The following is a 19,324-nucleotide window of genomic DNA, read 5'->3' as shown; positions in this document are numbered from 1 at the left end:
CTTCCCTGGGGTTAAAAAATGAGTAAGAGATTTACTGTTTAGATTTAGCTTTGCACCTGTATTTGGTAAAATCTTCTGTTGAGCATTCACCATTTTCACTGAATCCAGAAATAACGGAACCGTGCACCTCTAACACATGTAAGCAAACCAAGAATGCAAATAGCCCCGTAAAGAACAATTTACTGGAATTAACAGTAAACTCATTAAATCTACACTAGAACAAATGTTTTCACAAATACCCATGGTGAGAAGTAAATGATTAATGAGATACGAGTGAGAATGTCAGTAGAAATGGATGAAGGTTAAATAGCTATAGGTGACAGACGCAGCTGAGAAGTGCCAAGCTCTTGGGAGGGGAATGCAGACAAGATGTAAACCAAAAACATATATTCTTTCTCTCCTGGTTTCCTTAATCCTCATTAGCAAACGTGCCTTTACACAGGGTGCCCATGGTTCATCCATGCACACCAGCAGCTCTTTCCAGGGACCTGCCTTTAGGACTTGGTCAGAATGAATAGCAGAGAAACCAGGAAAAAACAGACAAATATCAAATTATATATTCTCTAAAGCTGGCCATAGGTACCCAGATTTGACCAGGCAGTTTGGCCAATTTTGAAATAATACTCCACCATCTGAACATGTGTGCCAGGTTGGAGGGACAATTTTGACTGATCACTCTTCAATCAGCTCACAGATCATAGGCCATATTTAAAAATGTAATCTGATGATCTACCATGCAAACGAGGAAGTGAAGAGTAACAACAGTTCTGCATATTCGGGCTGAACAGAACAGTAGGAAGGTGGCCATATACATGGTATGGCAACTTCTACAGTATCTATATCTTTGGTCCAAGGGTGAGTGGAGATATTATTAGTACCAAGCAGTGTATGATGACATTAATTCTTTAGCAAGTTTTAGTTCATGTTACTCATGACATATTTTTGTAATATTCTAAAATATTTGAAAGATCTTTATGGGCCTCAAACAAAAGAATAAAAAGGATTTTGTATGCCTTTAACTATAAATGTTTAAAAGTAGGTGTTTACTTCAGAAGCCAATGCCAAATGGGTATGCATTTTTGGGCTGAAATCTGCTCCCTGTGTCAGCACCCAGGCACACACAGTGACAGACACAGAAGAGCGCAGTCACAATTGGAGGGGGTTGCTTCGAAGCCTGCGCTTATATATAGGCTGAGAAAAAGCCACTTGTGGCAGTAGCCTTTAATAGATATAAATTTAGCTTCCATTAAAATTTCAATTAAGTTATGTAGTCATGGCTCAATGGACTAATTATAAATCACGGAAGGAGAGTACTAAAATCCGGCATGAATGGCAGATTAGGATAATCAAAGGCCAAATGTAGAAAAGAAAAATACAATAATTTTCTGCCCTCAAACATTCCATATAATTTAATCTAAAAGCTTATATGGGAAGTTACTTTCACCTAAACAGGTATATAGATCCCTTTAACAGGAGTGGATTCAATATTTCAGCTTTGGAATTGTTATCCACACCACTTTTAGGAAACTGGTTAAAGGAGAAGGAAAGTCATTTTGTCATTTTACTGCCAATAGATTTGCCACGAGTGCCACCTAGAACACTATATTTATTCTACAGAAACCATTACTATACTTGCGTAAACAGCTTTAGAACCTTTCTCTGTTTGTTTAAGATAGCAGCTGCCATTTTAAGCAGCTTCCTTCCTGCAGTCTAGTCCTTATAGCTCAGATCACACATTCCTAAGGGAAAGGGGAAGGAGTTCTTAGCATTCTGGTGGGAGGGGTGAGCAGGAGAGGGGAGAGAGAAGAGAACTGTGCAGACTCTGGCCACTGGAATTAAGGATGTTTCTGAGGGAGGAAGTCAGACACTGGAACATCGTGTTTACAAAAAAAGAGACAAGAAATCCTGTGTTTCTTTTGATAGAGGACTCATTACAGCATTACTGTAAGTGCTTATGACTGTATTTACATAGACCTTTCTGATAAAGCTTACTTAATTTTACTTTTCCTTCTCCTTTAAATATTTTTATCTGAACAAAACTCCTTTTATGCTTCCTTGTGTAAACATTACAGGTCAAATACTCTATGTCACTAAATCAGCAGAACACATAAGCCAGAACTCTTAGGCATATAATGCATTTTCTCTATGAACATTTTTGAGCTGGCAGAGAAGTAGTCAGAATCACCCGATGCCTCAATAGATTGGGAAAACCTTACAGGGCCTGAAACAGGTGTGGATCCCTTATCCGGAAACCCATTATCCAGAAAGTTCCAAAATATGGGAAGGCCATCTCCCATAGACTCTATTATAAGCAAATAATTCCAATTTTTAAAAATGATTTCCTTTTTCTCTGTAATAATAAAACAGTACCTTGTACTTGATCCCAACGAAGATATAATTAATCCCTATTGGAGGCAAAACAATCCTATTGGGTTTATACAATTGTTAAATTATTTTTAACAGACTTAAGTTATGGAGATCCAAATTACGGAAAAATCCCTTATCCGGAAAACCCCAGGTCCCGAGCATTCTGGATAACAGGTCCCATACCTGTACTAAAAACAAAGGCAGTAATGGTGCTTTGAGGTTTTCCCATTTAAGTGAAGAGGGGGCATGATGAAATTCCAGAAAAAATTTCACATACCTTCCCCAAACCTTTCATGATGTAGCCTTTAGTCACATTTTGAAATCTGATGAAAGAAAACTAAATGCAATATGCAACTCAATGTAATAAGCATATCCATACTATGCAAAATCAAAGAAGATTGAATCTGCTGCATCCCTACTGTCTAACCTCCTACTATATCTTTATAAAAAGCAAGTAAAATTTGTTTGACATAATCTGTATTTTATATGCAGATAACTGTTAAAAATCTTAAACTTGATCCCGTCAACCCCAAAAATAATTTTTTGCCTAATAAAAGAAAACAAAGCAACTTTCCAATATCAATTTAGTAAACATTATTTGTGCTTTAAAAGTTATTTGCAAATGTAATTGCTATAGAAAGCAGCATTTGCTGAACTCCTGGTTGTTACTTTTTAAACAATGTTGCAAATGCCAGGCTACTTCAGCAAGTCAGGTCTGTAAAATCTCTTGGCGTTTGTTACATTGTTTCAAACACCAGAGCCACCAGGGCAGAGAACCGAAAAGGACAGACAAACACTGCTTTTTTTTTTTTTTTTTTTTTTTTTTTTCCAATAATTTTTATTTTGCTTTTTAACTTTTACAGACCGGATATTAAAGTAAAACATTATCATAATAGATGACTTATATCCTGAAAGAATGGAAAGAAAAGAGAGAAGGAAGAAAGAGAGAGATCCCATTTTGATAAACAATGGGTCAAAGGGTGAATGAAAAGAAATAGCATAATAAACATATGAACTAAACGTTTAGTTGACGGTTCTTTTAATCCTTGGATCCAGTGATCTTTAAATAACAGTGCCTTTGAGGTCCCGTAATATAAACATATTTCAAAATGATCAGCGTCTGTGAGAGTTTGGTTCATGCATGACTCAAATAAGTTTTTCTGTTATTCCTATATCACTTAGTGTTATTCTGTCTATTAATTCAGGATGAAAATGAGTATAGGTTAGTTGTATTCGGGAAAGAATAAGAATACCACGGCTCCCACACCTTCATAAATTTGTCGTGTCTGTCTGTAAGTACACTAGTTAATCGTTCGTTAACCATAACCCAGTTCATCTTGCTCTTAAAATGAGAGATGGCAATTTGGGTTGTTTTCCAAAATTTGGCAATTGTTATTTTGGCTGTCAGAAAGATAAAGTTTATTAGTAGTCTAGTATAGTTGGTAAGGTTAGGTAATCTAACGTTCAAGAGAGCGTTTTGAGGGTCTTTCCTCAGATTTATTTGCGTTACAGAGTAAATAATATTACATATTCTGGACCAAAATCTTTGGACATTTGGACATTCCCACCAAATATGAAACATAGAACCAGTTTGTCCACATCTCCTAAAACAATCTTTGCTAAATTGGGGATTTATCTTATGTAGGCGGGAGGGAACCATATACCATCGCATAAGGACTTTGTATGTGGTTTCCAGTAGTGAAGTGTTTCTAGAACAGCTAGCCGTAGTTTGCCATATTTGGGTCCAACTTTCATCGGTAACCGTGGTATTAAGATCCCTATGCCATGCTTGGGTGTATGGCAAGGGATCCTGTGATTGTGTACCCAATATTAAATTATACAGGTTGGAGATTAACCTTTTTGAGTATGGGTATTTAATACAAACCATTTCAAAGTAGGTAGGGGTCAGAGTAGTATTATCCTTAGTAACTGTTCGTATGAAATGGTTTATTTGTTGGTAGTGGAAGATCTCTGAAAGAGGTGGGTCGTGGGTATTTTGTATCATTGGCCATGTCTTGAGGCCTGATAGAGAATAAAAATTGTAAATAAATTGAAATCCCTTTGACATCCACCATTGGAAGGCAGCAAAAGAGAGTCCCGGGGACAAAAGTGGGTTGCCGAATAGTGGTGTTGCTGGGAGAGCTGATGACATAAGTTTAGCAGAAAGTTTATGCTTATCCCAGATTGACATAGAGTGGGTCAAAAAGGGGTCCGGGTATTTTGGCCGTTTTGAAGGGGGAGACCAAAGTAATGCGCATGGGGCAAACACTGCTTTTAATAGCAATTACAAATAACTCAAAAACCATTACAAGTTTGTAATGAATGTATATTGCAAAGTTGCTCAGAATTATGTTTTATTAGGCAAAAAAATATTTTTTGGGTTGACATGTCCTTTAACAAACTTTCAAACAAGTTACGGGCCTTTAATTGCCTGTGTGAGATTGGAATCGGTTTTGAAATATTGGAATACAATTCCAGCAATCCATCGGTAACATTCTACTCAAGTGTATGAGAAGTGGGCAGGCTAAAATTAAACTAAGCTCTCAAGAAAGTAATACACCAGGTCCTAGGGCCTTGTAGCCGTCGATATATTATGTTTTATATTTCCAGCTAGGGCAGTCACTAGGGTGATCAGCACCATAAGAGTGATGAGACAAAGGGTGTTTTCTCCACGGCATATTTCCCTAAATGGGGAATAGATGACAGTGCCAGCTTTTCAGCATGCAAAAAATGTAATCTGCATTTTGATATTAAAAACTGTCATCACTGGCGCAGTCAGGAACTTGCTATTTAAAAGAATAGGAGGTGGCATTGGCAGGTTTGGGTGCTTCTCTGCCAGCTAAAACATATCCACATAAAATAGGTCCAAAGTTACAAACAGTAGAAAAATACCATGTAGGTCCCTATTATAATTTATGATAATAATTTTAATGTTGACGATACAAGCACAAGAAAGAATCATATATATCACAGATCGCAGGAATATTTTAGGGTGATTATCATGACACTGTGCCATATTCATTCAACAATTAAAAGTGATTAATAAGCACTGTTGCCTCAACACTTTCAGAAAAGCCACTGTGATGAATTCTTAGGGGCTGATTTACTAACCCACGAATCCGACCCGAATTGGAAAAGTTCCGACTTGAAAACGAACATTTTGCGACTTTTTCGTATGTTTTGCGATTTTTTCGGATTCTGTACGAATTTTTCGTTACCAATACGATTTTTGCGTAAAAACGCGAGTTTTTCGTATCCATTACGAAAGTTGCGTAAAAAGTTGCGCATTTTTCGTAGCGTTAAAACTTACGCGAAAAGTTGCACATTTTTCGTAACGTTAAAACTTAACGCTACGAAAAATGCGCAACTTTTCGCGTAAGTTTTAACGCTACGAAAAATGCGCAACTTTTTACGCAACTTTCGTAATGGATAGGAAAACTCGCGTTTTTACGCAAAAATCGTATTGGTAACGAAAAATTCGTAAAGAATCCGAAAAAATCGCAAAACATACGAAAAAATCGCAAAATACCGATCATTACGAAAAAAACGCAATCGGACTCCATTCGACCCGTTCGTGGGTAAGTAAATCAGCCCCTAAGTGTCATGTTTCCTTAAGCATAATATCACACATGGAGACATGTAGTTCTACTTTACCTGGTTGTAAATAGGTTTCATTGTTTCCTTACAGAGAAGCAATAATTGCCATTAAGGCTTCCCAAGGTGGAAAAAATGAAATGTTATTGCAGCTAGCTACAACTAATCGCTACCAAACTGGCTAGCTACAACTAATTGCTACCAAACTGGCCCTGGAATTTTTAGTACACAGAGGCCCAAACAGCCCCCATAAGCCCAATACATAGTGACTGTCTATGGCATCTTACAGCTGCCCCTCTGGCATTTGCTAGAACCCAGTCTGGCCCTGCCCATGTTCACTGCCCTTAGTTCCTGATTCTCCAAGGATAGCAGCTATTCAATGAAAAATGCTGGAAGCTTCAGCACTCCTGGATGTCAAAGGCTGCTTAGAGATATTTGGCTTGCTTACTGCCATTGCTAAATATCAAAAGGAAATCTGGACCCCATTGTCAACAAAACTTTATCTCAGGCAGTTTCCTCTCAAGGCAACTTCTGCTACTTCGGCAAATCACGGCGATTTACATTCTAACCGGTGGGATGGCATGTCGGGGAGATTAGTCGCCCGCAACTAATCTCCCCGTGTGTCACAGCCCTTATACATCCAGCAATACAATTCCCCCCTCATGGGATGTGCAGTTTACAGCTTATATTCAACCACAATTTCCCTGTCATCAGTACCCAACAACACCTCACATACAGCTGCACCTAACCAATAGCAAGAAATCCGTTTAATAAGGGCTGGTGCTGACCTGAATTACTGTCAGCTAGATCTCACTGCACAGATTTAGTGGCACTATAACCCAGTAACAGAAGTTGAAGTCTGAAGTCCTGAGTGTGGATTTATAGTCAGTCACATGAGAGTGGCAGTATGAATGTAAAGGAACAGATTTGTGAAGCCATATCCCAATAGGTCCAAATACAAGACTGTACAACTTGTGGTGGTGGTGGGGGGCCAGTAGGTATAGGGGGGCCTAGTGGGACACTGACCAATAAGAAGTTTTAATGAATATTTATAAAAAGCATATTCCCAAATCTTAGTGGGGACTAACTGTATTTTGCTAAGGGGACCCAGTAACTAAGTTCCATCACTCTCTACCATTCAGCATCACAAATACAGCTCCCAACACTTATGTGCCACCACAAACGCTGCTGAACTGCAACTCTCTCCCTTGCTTGACAGTCAGCTGAGGTGCAGCAAACACCTAAAGAGCCACAGGGTGCAACAGCAGTTCAAAGCACTTGTGGGAATAAGGTGCCACGTCTGACAGTTCCACCTGCCATCCAGGCCAGAAAATGCGGCTCTCTCACCTTCCCAGGAGCAGGGCTCCCACAGCCAGCAGCACCAACACCGCAAGCACTGCAACAATCACCGGCATGGCGTCCACCCAGGAACCAGGGGTACCGACACCCGGCACACCGGCTCCTGTCAGTTTCACGGAGCTTCAGGAAACCATAGAGAGACCACCCCCTCCGAGTTGGAAGGAGGAGTTGAAACCCAGAGTGAGTACAGGAAGCGAGTGACTGGGGAGAAAACACAGGGAGGACCAGCAGCGTCACGTGACCCGCAGAACTTGGAGAGTTGGGGGCGGGCACTGTGTTATCCCGGAACAGCCGCACCGCTAATAGCCTTACAACTGGAAAAGGAAGCGCGCCACCTGCTGGTAGAACAATAAGAACTACAAGGTTCATCGTATCGTTCTGATGCAGATATCGTGTATTACTGTTGCGTCGGTGTATGTCTACTTGGTTTCATCCTCACCGTCATTATTTTATTGTAGAACTACGTGTCGTGACAGCCTTTAGATGAAGTGACCTTGTCGGAGTCTCTTAATAAAGCCAAATATGCAACCTATTAGTCTTGCCGGAATGAAATGCGCATTTCTGGAAAGCTACAGTATTTGCAATAGCTGTTTTTTTTATATACTAACAATTTTTATTGATTTTTATTGGCATACATATGGCAGATGGCTTGGCGCAGATTTTTGCATTAATGGTGCTGTTGATCAGTAGTACTGAAGAAGAGAAAAAAAGTAACCATTGTAAACATATAACATAAATATAACTCTTGGTATTGTTGAAAGAGAAATGACTGATCTATAAGTTCTGTAGTTCTTAATATATGTGAGGGGGTTAGGTGATTTAGGCATGAAGGGCCAGAAAAACTGGGGATCATTTTCATGGGCTGGCAAAAGGAAACACATTTTATTTTAAGCTTTCATGTCATTTTAACATATAGGAAAGTTTTTCGTTGAAGACTATGCTTATTATTTTAGTTTAGCGGGAGCCTGTTTTTTTTCCAGTTGCTAGCTATGATTAGTCTCACTGCCATTAATATATGTTGGCTCAGTCTGTGAGCACAGTTAGTATACTCTCAAGGTAGTTGTAGTACTCGGGGGTCTTTGGGAAACTAGGTATGGAAAATCTTTGAGAGAAGGCAAAATTCTAAAACAACCTTGCAATCCCACCATATATGTAACATAGTTCCAGTTTCTACACAGCCTCTGAAACATTGTGGACTGCAAGTAAAGTTATTTAGTCTGGCTGGAACTAAATATGTTCTATGGAGGATTTTAATAGATGTTTCCCTGATTGTTACACAGCTGCTTCCTTTATTTTCTGCACTAGCATAGGCGGAGGGTGACTTTTTTGTTTGGGGAGGCTAAATATGGGCCGTACACAGTCCGACCTACAGCTAATGTGAGACTTAGTGGATTCGCTGCTGGTGTAAAAAATTAACTTCCCAACTACCTCTTGCGGTTCCCACTGACTCCCAGGGATACTGCGCAAAAGTGCGGGTGGGGGTGCTTTTAACCCTAAAATGCTTAGGATGTAAAAGTATTCATATGTGCTCTTCTGTTGGGGGTTCTCTATACATTTGTGTTTGTGATCAGTTAGCTTCAAGGGGTAGTTCACCTTTAAATTAACTTTAACATGATCTAGACATTGATATTCTGAGACAATTTGTAGTTGGTCAGCTTTTATTTTTAATAGTTTTTCGGTTATTTAGCTTATTGTTCAGCAGCTCTCCATTTGGTATTTCAGCAGCTATCTGGTTGCTAGGGTCTTATTTACCAGGTAGTGGTTTAAACAAGAGATGGGAATATGAATAGTTAAGGGGCCTGCATGGAAAAATAAAACTGTAGCTTCACAGAGCAATACTTTTTGGTCAGTGACCCTCATTTGAAAGCTGGAAAGAGGCAGAAGCGAAAGGCAAATTATTCAAAAACTATAAAAAATTAACTAGGAAGACCAATTGCAAAGTTGCTAGGAATAGGCCATTCTATAACATACTACAAATAAACTTAAAAGTGAACCTCCCCTTTAGATGTGTTTAAGTTAGCTTTACAGAGAGAGAGGCAGCAGGTACTGACATCCCAGGCACGTTATATACAGCGAGATGCAGTCTTTATATACAAAACCAACACATATATAATGAGAAGCAGTGGGTACTGAGGGCAGATATTCAGGCCCTGGCACTATAACACTGGCACTGATACACAGCATTGGCCCCACTGTAACTAACTAGGAATGAAAAAAACAATGACAAAAGTAAAAGAAAAATAGAAAGTGCAAAAAACCATAACAAACATATAAAAGCACAATGAGCTTTGTCAGGGGGAAAGTTAACTTACCCTCCATCTGTTAGGGTAGGGGATAGGGATATTATAGATGTCAGGTGACTAAAAACAATTTAATTTCAGCTAGTGGGTCAGTCTTTAGAACATATACAGTATAGTTACTTGTGTATAGTACCTGTGGGATGAAAACTGCAGCAAAGTTCACAGGCTCCAGTTAGCAAAATCTCCCGATCCCTGTCTGCATCTGTGCCTTGATTGGTCAATTTTACTGCCTGTCAAGAAAGCTATGCTCTGATTGGATCTTTCTTCTTGTGGATTCTCTAATCAGAGCACAGCTTTCTTGACAGGCAGTAAAATTGACCAATCAAGGCGCAGGTGCAGACAGGGATCGGGAGATTTTGCACAGCTGATTTCTGCAGAACCCCAAGAAGATTTGCAGGGCAATGCAGAAACGGAGCCAGGTTTTAAGGTGCCAAATCAGGTTTGGGGAGGCTTAGCCTCCCCAAGCCTTATTGAAAATCCGCCTATGTGCACTAGCTATTTTTAAACATGTTTTTATTTATTTCAACATATTTGTTAACCACACTTACCATTCTACCATCCTTTCTTTTTTCTGGCTCCTGTTTCCCGAAGGCACTATTTCCACACTAGGCTGTTCTCTTTGCCCTGTCTTCAGCACAGGCATTATCTTCCCCTTTGCCCTGCCTTTTGTCTCCTTCCCCTCTCCACATGGCCCAATTTAACCACCCTTTCCTCAAGTCCCAGTTTCTCCATATCTCTGCTTAACTTTGTTCTTTCTTGTTCCATATTCAACTTCTTTTCTCTAACACACATAAGACATTTCTTCTTTCCCCCCCATTTTTCCTGTAACATTTCTCTCTTCCTTTCTCCTACACCTAGGTTTCAAATGGAAGGTATGCAGGCTCTGTTTGTGTCCCCCTTTTCCTTCATCCCTCCTATGTTGTTTAAATTTCTCATTTGATAATTTCTCTATTCCCACCTCTGCTTTTTCACCCAAGCTTTCCTCCATATACACACAGCCAGTCCATCCTGTTACTCAATGTTATATGTACCTTAGAACAGACTACATTAAAAGTGTTATGCCCTGTACCTCCAAGCAACAGCACTGGTATGTTCTCTTCCCATAGCTGCTTTTGTTGTCCGCTGCACACTGAGGAAAATGCTTTGGCACTAAATTGACCAAGTGGGTAAAAAAGTCTAAACAAAACATTCTAGATGAGCTATTGGACACAGGGGCAAGTGACAGCTTTAAGATAGATGGACCATGGTGAAAAGTATTTCATGTCAACTAGGCAGAGGGTGGAACTAGCTGATCAGAGCTGTCCAATCTTCTGATGATGCAAAGTCAGTGCACAAGATTTGGTGGATGAGGCCACTGACTGTGGCTTCTGTATCAGCCCAAAGTAACCACAGCCCTTTAGCAGGGAAAATGTGTGCCCCTGATGATGCCCCCAGTAGCTCCCGATCTTTGCTGCTGATGCTCTGTGTTGCTCTCACTTACCTAAACTTAGGGCTCTGGTACACGGGGAGATTAGTCGCCCGCGGCAAAACTCCCTGCTCGCGGGCGACTAATCTCCCCGAGTTGCCTTCCCCCTGCCATCCCACCGGCGAACATGTAAGTCGCCGGCGGGATGGCAGACGCGGCGGGGCGATTTCGGGGAAATCGCCGAAAAAGCCTCGCAAGTCTTTTTCAGCGATTTGCGCGAAATCGCCCCGCCGCGTCTCCCATTCCCGCCGGCGACTTACATGTTCGCCGGTGGGATGGCAGGGGGAAGGCAACTCGGGGAGATTAGTCACCCGCGAGCAGGGAGTTTTGCCGCAGGCGACTAATCTCCCCGTGTACCAGAGCCCTTAGGGACTGACTCACAATATAGTGTATATCTACAATATAAAAGACCAGATACAAGACTGATTACAAATTAGTTCAGATTCTCATCACATGGCAGTGCATAAATCTGTGCAAATAGCACCAGAATTTAATAAACGGCCTGTAGCATCAGCTTACATGACAGGCAGACATCACTTTCTGTTTGATAATTTATGATAACCCCTAAGCTTAGCTTCTCAGCAGCCGCCTACTGACACTTCTAACAGTATTCAAGATGGTGAGTTTCTTAAGGGTAAGAACCCACAAGGCGGTTGAGTCCCCCGTGATAGATCTCTGCTATCTTATGTGATGAACCACTCCGAAATGGCTTTCCACCAGCAACAATAGGAGTTGCCAGTGAAAAGCCCTTTGCATTGCTTCGTTTTCTGAATTCACGCAAAGTTGCCTGTAGGAGGAAACTTTGTGCAACTTTGGATTACCAAAGTGTTAAGGCCCCCATACACGGGCCGATAATAGCTGCCGATATAGGTCCATTGAACCGACTCGGCAGCTTATCTGCCCGTGTAGGGGCAGAAACGAGCGGGCTGGCCGACCGATATCTGGCCTGAAATTGGCCAGATATAGATCAGCTGGGTTAAAAGATTCAGTCGGATCGGGGGCCGCATCGGCTCGTTGATGTGGTCCCCGAACTGACTGCCCCATTGCCGCCTACATAATCCGGTCGTTTGGCCCCAGGGCCAAACGATTGGATTATTTTTTTTTTTTAACTTCAAGCTCCCCGATATCGCCCAACCGTATGCTGGGATATCGGGGGAAGATCCGCTCGCTTGCCGATAGCAGAGATCTATCTCGGGAACAACTCAACCGCTCTGTGGGTTCTTAGCCTTAAAGCTTTCAAAACACAGGGATTAAATACTTATGCACATTTTTCCATGAGTTGTTTTTCCAACATAAAACATTGTCAATGTAAAAAAAAAAAAAAAAAAGCGTTGACATAAAAATACTAGAGTATTTGGTTATGAATGCAGATTTTGTTATTTAGAAAAATGACAGAACCTGGGTAATCATGTCATTGTCATACCTGCAGCTGGCTGAAACCCCTAACTAATGGTTACTATGCCCAGGTGTAACTTTGCTTTTTGATAAATGAGCCTTTGTACTATGAACAAAGAGTACTGCTTCCCATTCATTAAATATATGACAAGTGGGAAAATGCACATTTGGATATTAATATTTTCATTAGACAAATACAAAGGTAAAATAAACACTTAAAGTTAAAGGTGACCTTTAAAGGAGAATGCAAGTCAAAATGTAAAAAGCATAGTGCCCAATAGTCCTCCTATTGTTTAGTAAAAACGCCACATTTTTGGCTCACCTAATCAAATACTTACTCAGTCACACTTACTTCACATTTTCTAGAACAGGCAGCCATCTCTAAAAAGGTATTCTCCCTTCATTTCCTTCCTTGCTTCATACTGCACAAGTGTTTCATGCCCACCCCCCTCCCCTCTGCTAGATCTGCTTCTGATTGGCTGGTGGGTATGTGTAGCGCAGAACAGAAGACAGCCTACAGGAAGGGAAGAGAGATTTCAGTGATGTCACTGTAGTCTTCACACTGCTGTAGGCTGCCAGCACCATATCTCAGAGAAGCAAGCAGGGATCTGGGCATTTAGATATGCAGTAGGTACTTAAAAAGAATGCATTTAGATTTACATTTAATTTATATTAACCTTTCATTGTCCTTTAAGCCCACTAGCCTGTGAGGCAGATAAAAATCAGGCAGATAAAAATCAGGCAGCACCAATTGACAAAGTGGTCCTTCCCCCCCCATGTTTCAGCATAAGAAAACCTTGTAACCAGTTACATGCTTCTTTTAAGTAAAACACAGATTTTTGTTTTAAAAATGTTGTATTCAAATCCAACAGCAGCTGAGATGAAATATTTAAAAATTACTTTGTTCCAGGGACGTGCCCGGTGTTACACCTCAGTTCCTTACTGGACATAAAAACAATAATACCAGCAGAATGGGCAACAATACAAACCATGCCCTTGAATCCACATTTAAAATATTTCTGAGCTGAACTTTTTAAGTGACCATTCAGGATCTGAGGAAAATCCTGATTGATCCCAACACTGTATGGTTAAGGAAAGGGAGTCAGAGTCTCTATAGGTGACATCATAATTCAGTATGAATGTTCTGTGTCCGGGACTGCTCACTGGGCTTCATGAAGATACCCTCCATGACTTTCCAATAGCTGTTTTGGTTAGCGTATGACATGCCGTGAACTTCCCTCTGGCCGTTAATGGGCCTCCCATACTGTTCCCCTGTGACAGAGAGGAAAACACTGGTAGATGTGTGTCTAAATCGAACTTCATCATCTCTTTGCCAGAATTCACCACCACATAGAACAGTCCAGTCATCCAGTATGTCACCTTCCCCATCATCCCCAAATGCACTGACTTCCTGCAAAAAAAATAAAAAAACAAAATAAAAACAAACTCTTAAAATATACAGCCCAAAAAGCAAGATCACATGCTTAAATGAGATGTAATGCTTGCACATATAATCTACTAACAAAACTATACTTAAAACAACATGAAATGGTGATGTGCTATTTATCTGTTAGTCACAGTGACTTGCCTGGTTTCCAGACAGAGGAGAAGTAAAGTGATGACTGTGCAGATTGCGCCCTGTGTTGACATGTGTTAGACGCACAGACTGTCCACATTTAATTAGTTTTCCTCTCTCACACACGGTGGAGGTTTGTCCACGGATACGCCAGTAACTGTTGCCATCGTCTACAGATGTGACTCCTGTCACAGATTGCTGTCCGCTGCCTAGATGTACAACTTATTAGTTAGGGGTCTCACAACAAATACATGCACAGTAGCATTTGTGTCTCCAAGGTGTAGGTATCAATCCTAAAATAAATATCACAGTGAAAATATATACCCATACTCTGATTTACACATCCAGAATGCTCCTGGGGTTTTCTGGATAAGGGATCATTACATAATTTGGATATCCATACCTTAAGTCTAATAAAAAATAATTTAAACATTAAATAAACCCAGGGATAGGAGTATTTTGCCTTCAATAAAGATTATTTCTTAGTTAGGACAAGATACTGTACTATTTTATTTTTACAGAGAAAAAGGGAAATTTTAATTATTTGATTAAAATTGAGTCTAAGGGAGTGGAGCTTTCTGCATTATGGGTTTGCGGATAAATCATTCAATACCTGTAATATAGTTCTAATGTCTTGGTGTAGAGGAAGAAGAATAGCTTAGCATATTGAATGCCTTTCATTTACCCCAGCCCTAGAGAAGAAATCAAAATAGGCCCTGGCATTTTAAGTACACAGAGGCTAAAGGTGGCCATACACGTAACAATTACGGTCTTTCCTGCGACCATTGGTTGCAGGAAAGATCGTTCATACCCTCCACTGACATTCAGGGCTAAATCGTCAGATATGGAGGTAAAACCAATAGGAATTCTACCCCTATCTGGCAATTCATCAATAAACGCAGCTTTTGCTTGGGCACCTTTAACAGCACCTGATCAAAATCTTTTGTCCAGCCCAATTGACAAGACGACTAATATCTAAGGCATTATTGGTCAAAATCGGTCGCCTTGTCAATCCACCATGCACGAACTTAATATCGGTGAGTGTATGGCCAACTTTATTTAGATGTATTTAGATATATGTTTTATGTTATTATTTTATTAACATGGGCAAGGCTTCATAAAGCCTTCATCATGAAAAAGTAACTGAGCAACTACAAATGTGATAGCCAAGTTTTATTTATAACCAGTGGCTTAAAGTACACACTGGAGGAGCTACGCACAGAGCAAGACTGCTGATTGTTACTGTACATCTGCACAGCTGAAAATGAAACTGTTATGCAAAAATATCTACAAAATGCTTATGGAAACTTTCATTTTCCTGAGAAAAATGAAAGTAATTAGGAAGGAAATTACATTTATTTGGGGAACTAAGTGTCACAAAAGGCTAAAAATATGAATCTGAACGTACATCCTACTAACTAAATCTAAAAAGCAAGAATATTAATCTTATTATAGTTTCTCTTCTGCTTTTTATACCTAAAACACCAAATAAAAGATGAACTAATGGGGCTGCTGTAAAGGCAATTTTGATTCAAATAAAGCTAATACAAAATTTGTTATAACGTATTGCGCTCCTGAAATTATTTCATAATAGGTGAATACATGAATTTCAAACCCCCGCAAAGACTATGGCTCAGGGCCACAACCACTCATAACCATTTATCATAAATTCCACCCTGAGGCTTCATCATCGTCATTCAGTGACTTATGGACAACCGGAAACGCAACCTTTCTGTTCCGGAAGTACTAACTCGAGAATCTAAATGAATGAAATAATATAGAAACAGGTGGGAGCGGTGACTGCCATATTTCATAATGGAAATACCAGTGCTTCCCAGTGTGGTCGACCCCTCCCCCGGGAGGCTTGGAGCACTGTCAGGAAAGCTCAGTCTGAAGCCTATTTGGGGTGAGGTTGTAGGACAATTTATATTTCCTCTTTTAGATACACCTTAAAAGAGAACTAAAGAATTAGGCCAGAGATGCTGTACATTATGTTTTGAGTTTCGGGCCTGATGCTGCCCCCTGCTCCTTACTAATGCATTATAAGGCATATGTACTGTCTATGTAAATTATAAGGCTATAAATACTCACAAAGGAGCAGTGGTGTGAATGTCAGCACCCGCCCGCCCCGCTTACCCACAGGGTAGATGGCCGAAACAGGAAGTGATTGGGGGCAGAACAGGGCCACTAGGGGCAGACTTCACAGGTCCTCAGCAGCCCTTCTGTCTCACTGCCCCCCCTCCCAAGACTGCAGGGTCAGTTATGTAAGTACTGAACTGTATTTCTCTTGTATTAAAAGGCATATATACCACATATATCAAGTATAAGAATATTAATAGTTACCAAGGAGTTCTGTGCCCATGTAAAGGCACAAGGCTGCAGCCTGTTTATTAAAGGTCAGGGAAACTTGAGTAATAGTTATGCAGGTTAAAGGACTTCAGTCCTGCACTTACCCATACCAAACCTGCTGATGATTTATACACCTGCACCCAAAACTGGTAATCCCTGATGTAGGAGTAGTAAGAGGCAGGATGGACATACACATTTTGGCAGTCACAAAAGTGGGTTTGGGAGAGAGCAGGCAAGGATGAAGGGGCTGGGCTATTCATGTATTTCAAAGTTTTTTCTTTTTAAAAAGGGTCTGCAACACATTAACAATAATGCGCCAAGTAGTCAAAGAAACAAAATGGGGGAAAGGTATTTTTTACCATATACAAAATAGTTACTAACAATAAAAGCTTGAAAGACCACCCCCAAACCCTTTCTCTTTACATTCGCTGCTTGCAATGTGACCAGCTCAGCTGTGACAGTGCAAATGCCATATATCAGATATGAAGCAAGGGTAGGAGAAGGGGTCCTATTCTCCCTACGGACAATGCCTAACTGAATATATGTGTGCATTTAAATACACATTTGCTATACTGTACATATAACTGACAGCGACTGCGCGATTACAGTCTCTCCCTCCCCCAGGCACACACTATATTTCAATTCCATTGATTAAACAGAGAGGGCTATGTCGCTTTAAGCCAAGCATTAACACCCTGCTCACGGGAACCTGCCAGCGCCTAATGCCATGGAGGGCACTTTACCTCTCCAGAGGGAACTGGGTGCGCTGATGACGTGCCACTTGCGCTGGGGGATGTGCCCTCATCTTACCTGAACCATATCTAACGTCGTGCGAATGGAGACGGACGCTGTGCTTGATATTGAGCAGCTTGACCACTGAGCCGCAGGTCACCACGGACAGCTCAGAGGCAATGCTCACCGGCAGCAGCAAGGGAGTGATAAACAGCAGGAGAGAGCCGGCTCCATCCTGAGGCTTCGTCATCTTCATTCACCGGCTGGTGGACAACCGGAAACGCAACCTTCCTGTTCCGGAAGTACTAACTCGCAATGAATGAAATAATCTGGAAATAGGTGGGAGCGGGGACTTCCCAAACAGTGGGGTTGCTGTGTTCCCCTGGAGGCTAGGAGCCCTGTCAGGAAAGCTCAGTCTGAGGCCTATTTAGGGTGAGATTGTAGGACAATTTACATTTTCATCTTAAAGGAGAACTAAAGCTTAGAGAAGAATTAGGCCAGAAATGTTGTACATTATGTTTTGAGCTTCTCTACCAGCAGCAACATTTCTAGGGCTGCCACCTTCTCCCAATTTGCAAAATTGGGCAGGACTCACTGAGATTCAAGCAGTGGTCAGCTAATCGCTGAGTCATTTCACTGCCCTGCCTCTTCCCCACCACCATGATGTCACAGCCCTGCCTCTTCCCCACCACCATGATGTCACAGCCCTGCCTCTTCCCCACCACCATGATGTCACAGCCCTGCCTCTTCCCCACCACCATGATGTCACAGCCCTGCCTCTTCACCACCACCATGATGTCACAGCCCTGCCTCTTCCCCACCACCATGATGTCACAGCCCTGCCTCTTCCCCACCACCATGGTGTCACAGCCCTGCCTCTTCCCCACCACCATGGTGTCACAGCCCTGCCTCTTCCCCACCACCATGATGTCACAGCCCTGCCTCTTCCCCACCACCATGATGTCACAGCCCTGCCTCTTTCCCACACCGTGATGTCACAGCCCTGCCTCTTTCCCACACCGTGATGTCACTGCCCTGCCTCTTCCCCACCACCATGATGCCACAGCCCTGCCTCTTCCCCACCACCATGATGTCACAGCCCTGCCTCTTCACCACCACCATGATGTTACAGCCCTGCCTCTTCACCACCACCATGATGTCACAGCCCTGCCTCTTCCCCACCACCATGATGTCACAGCCCTGCCTCTTCCCCACCACCATGATGTCACAGCCCTGCCTCTTCCCCACCACCATGATGTCACAGCCCTGCCTCTTTCCCACACCGTGATGTCACTGCTCGCCCCCTGCCCAGCAAAAATGTTGGCAGAGGTTGCAACCCTAAATGAGCCTAATGCTGCCCCCCCCCCCACACCTGCTCTGCACGTACCTCTCTAGTGTCAGAGCAGGTCCAGGGGCTGCATCACTAGTGCAGAGAATGCTGTTGCACTAGCAATGCCAAATTTCTGTTTTAAAAACCAGAGGCGGCTTTTTGTCGTCCTTAGTAACTGGCTTCTCACTGCTGCCTAAGGCAAGGTTCTTACGATGCCTCATGGCAGTAGTGGACCTGTTTACCAGCCCTAGACAACCCCAGCCCTTTAGTAGGGAAGTGCTGTGCCCCTAAAGATGCCCCCAGTAGCTCCCCATCTTCGTTTCTGCTGATTCATTGCATATGCTCTGTGCTGCTTTCGGTTACTGAGCTTAGGGACTGACTAAAAATATACTGTAAATATAGAATACAAATGTCACAATAGAAGGCTGTTTATACAGATTACAGATGGCAGCTCTAAAACCAAAGCATATGCACCCAAACTTAATAATCAGGCCTTGCCACACCCTTTATAACAGACAAACCTCATTTTCTGCTTAAAATTTTGCGGTGACCCCTAAGCTTAACTTTTCAAAAGCTGCTCAGAACATGCTGAGCATGTGAGTGTTGCAGACGCTTCTAACAGATTCCAGTATGGTGACCACAAGTGACAACTTTGATGTACTGGATCATTACTACTTCTATAGAGATGCTAAACTTTGGGCTGGTTCAATTTATAAAATTTGGCATTTCTAGACATATTAATTTTTAGGGTTTAGTTCTCCTTTAAGGCCTAGCTGGGATGTCAGGTTGAACAGTTATTTGCTAGCCTAAGTATTCTTAAAATTATATCTGCCTGATCCATACACAAATGTTTCCCT

At 41.6% G+C, this 19,324-nt stretch overlaps 2 protein-coding genes across 2 annotated transcripts in view; both read right to left on the bottom strand.

Moving 5' to 3' along the window:
- kiaa0100 (protein KIAA0100 homolog) overlaps positions 1-7,603 on the bottom strand; it is a 52,275-nt gene extending 44,672 nt beyond the window's left edge. The window contains exon 1 of the mRNA XM_004911634.4: positions 7,309-7,603. Within this exon, the coding sequence (XP_004911691.2) occupies positions 7,309-7,376 (68 nt within the window). The 5' untranslated portion in view covers positions 7,377-7,603. The remainder of the gene's footprint in view (positions 1-7,308) is intronic.
- Positions 7,604-13,316: 5,713 nt separating this feature from the next.
- Positions 13,317-17,422, bottom strand: sdf2 (stromal cell derived factor 2). Its single transcript, NM_001016483.2, has 3 exons — positions 17,216-17,422; positions 14,069-14,265; positions 13,317-13,891 (listed from the first exon to the last, which is right to left on the bottom strand). The coding sequence occupies exons 1-3, from the start codon at positions 17,385-17,387 to the stop codon at positions 13,604-13,606; spliced, it is 657 nt and encodes a 218-aa protein (NP_001016483.1). The 5' UTR covers positions 17,388-17,422; the 3' UTR covers positions 13,317-13,603.
- Between the last annotated feature and the right edge of the window lie 1,902 nt (positions 17,423-19,324).

Source organism: Xenopus tropicalis, chromosome 2 (assembly GCF_000004195.4).
Source record: "Xenopus tropicalis strain Nigerian chromosome 2, UCB_Xtro_10.0, whole genome shotgun sequence".
NCBI lineage: Eukaryota > Metazoa > Chordata > Amphibia > Anura > Pipidae > Xenopus > Xenopus tropicalis.
This window is presented reverse-complemented; position numbering and strand designations above follow the sequence as displayed.

Bases quoted from the DNA above. Each gene is read 5' to 3' on its own strand.
- sdf2 (NM_001016483.2), bottom strand. From the start codon at position 17,387: ATGACGAAGCCTCAGGATGGAGCCGGCTCTCTCCTGCTGTTTATCACT. The intron at 14,266-17,215 runs GTAAGATGAGGG...TTGTACATCTAG, and splicing joins CGACGTTAGATATGGTTCAG to GCAGCGGACAGCAATCTGTG. The intron at 13,892-14,068 runs GCAAGTCACTGT...TTTTTTTTGCAG, and splicing joins CTCCTCTGTCTGGAAACCAG to GAAGTCAGTGCATTTGGGGA.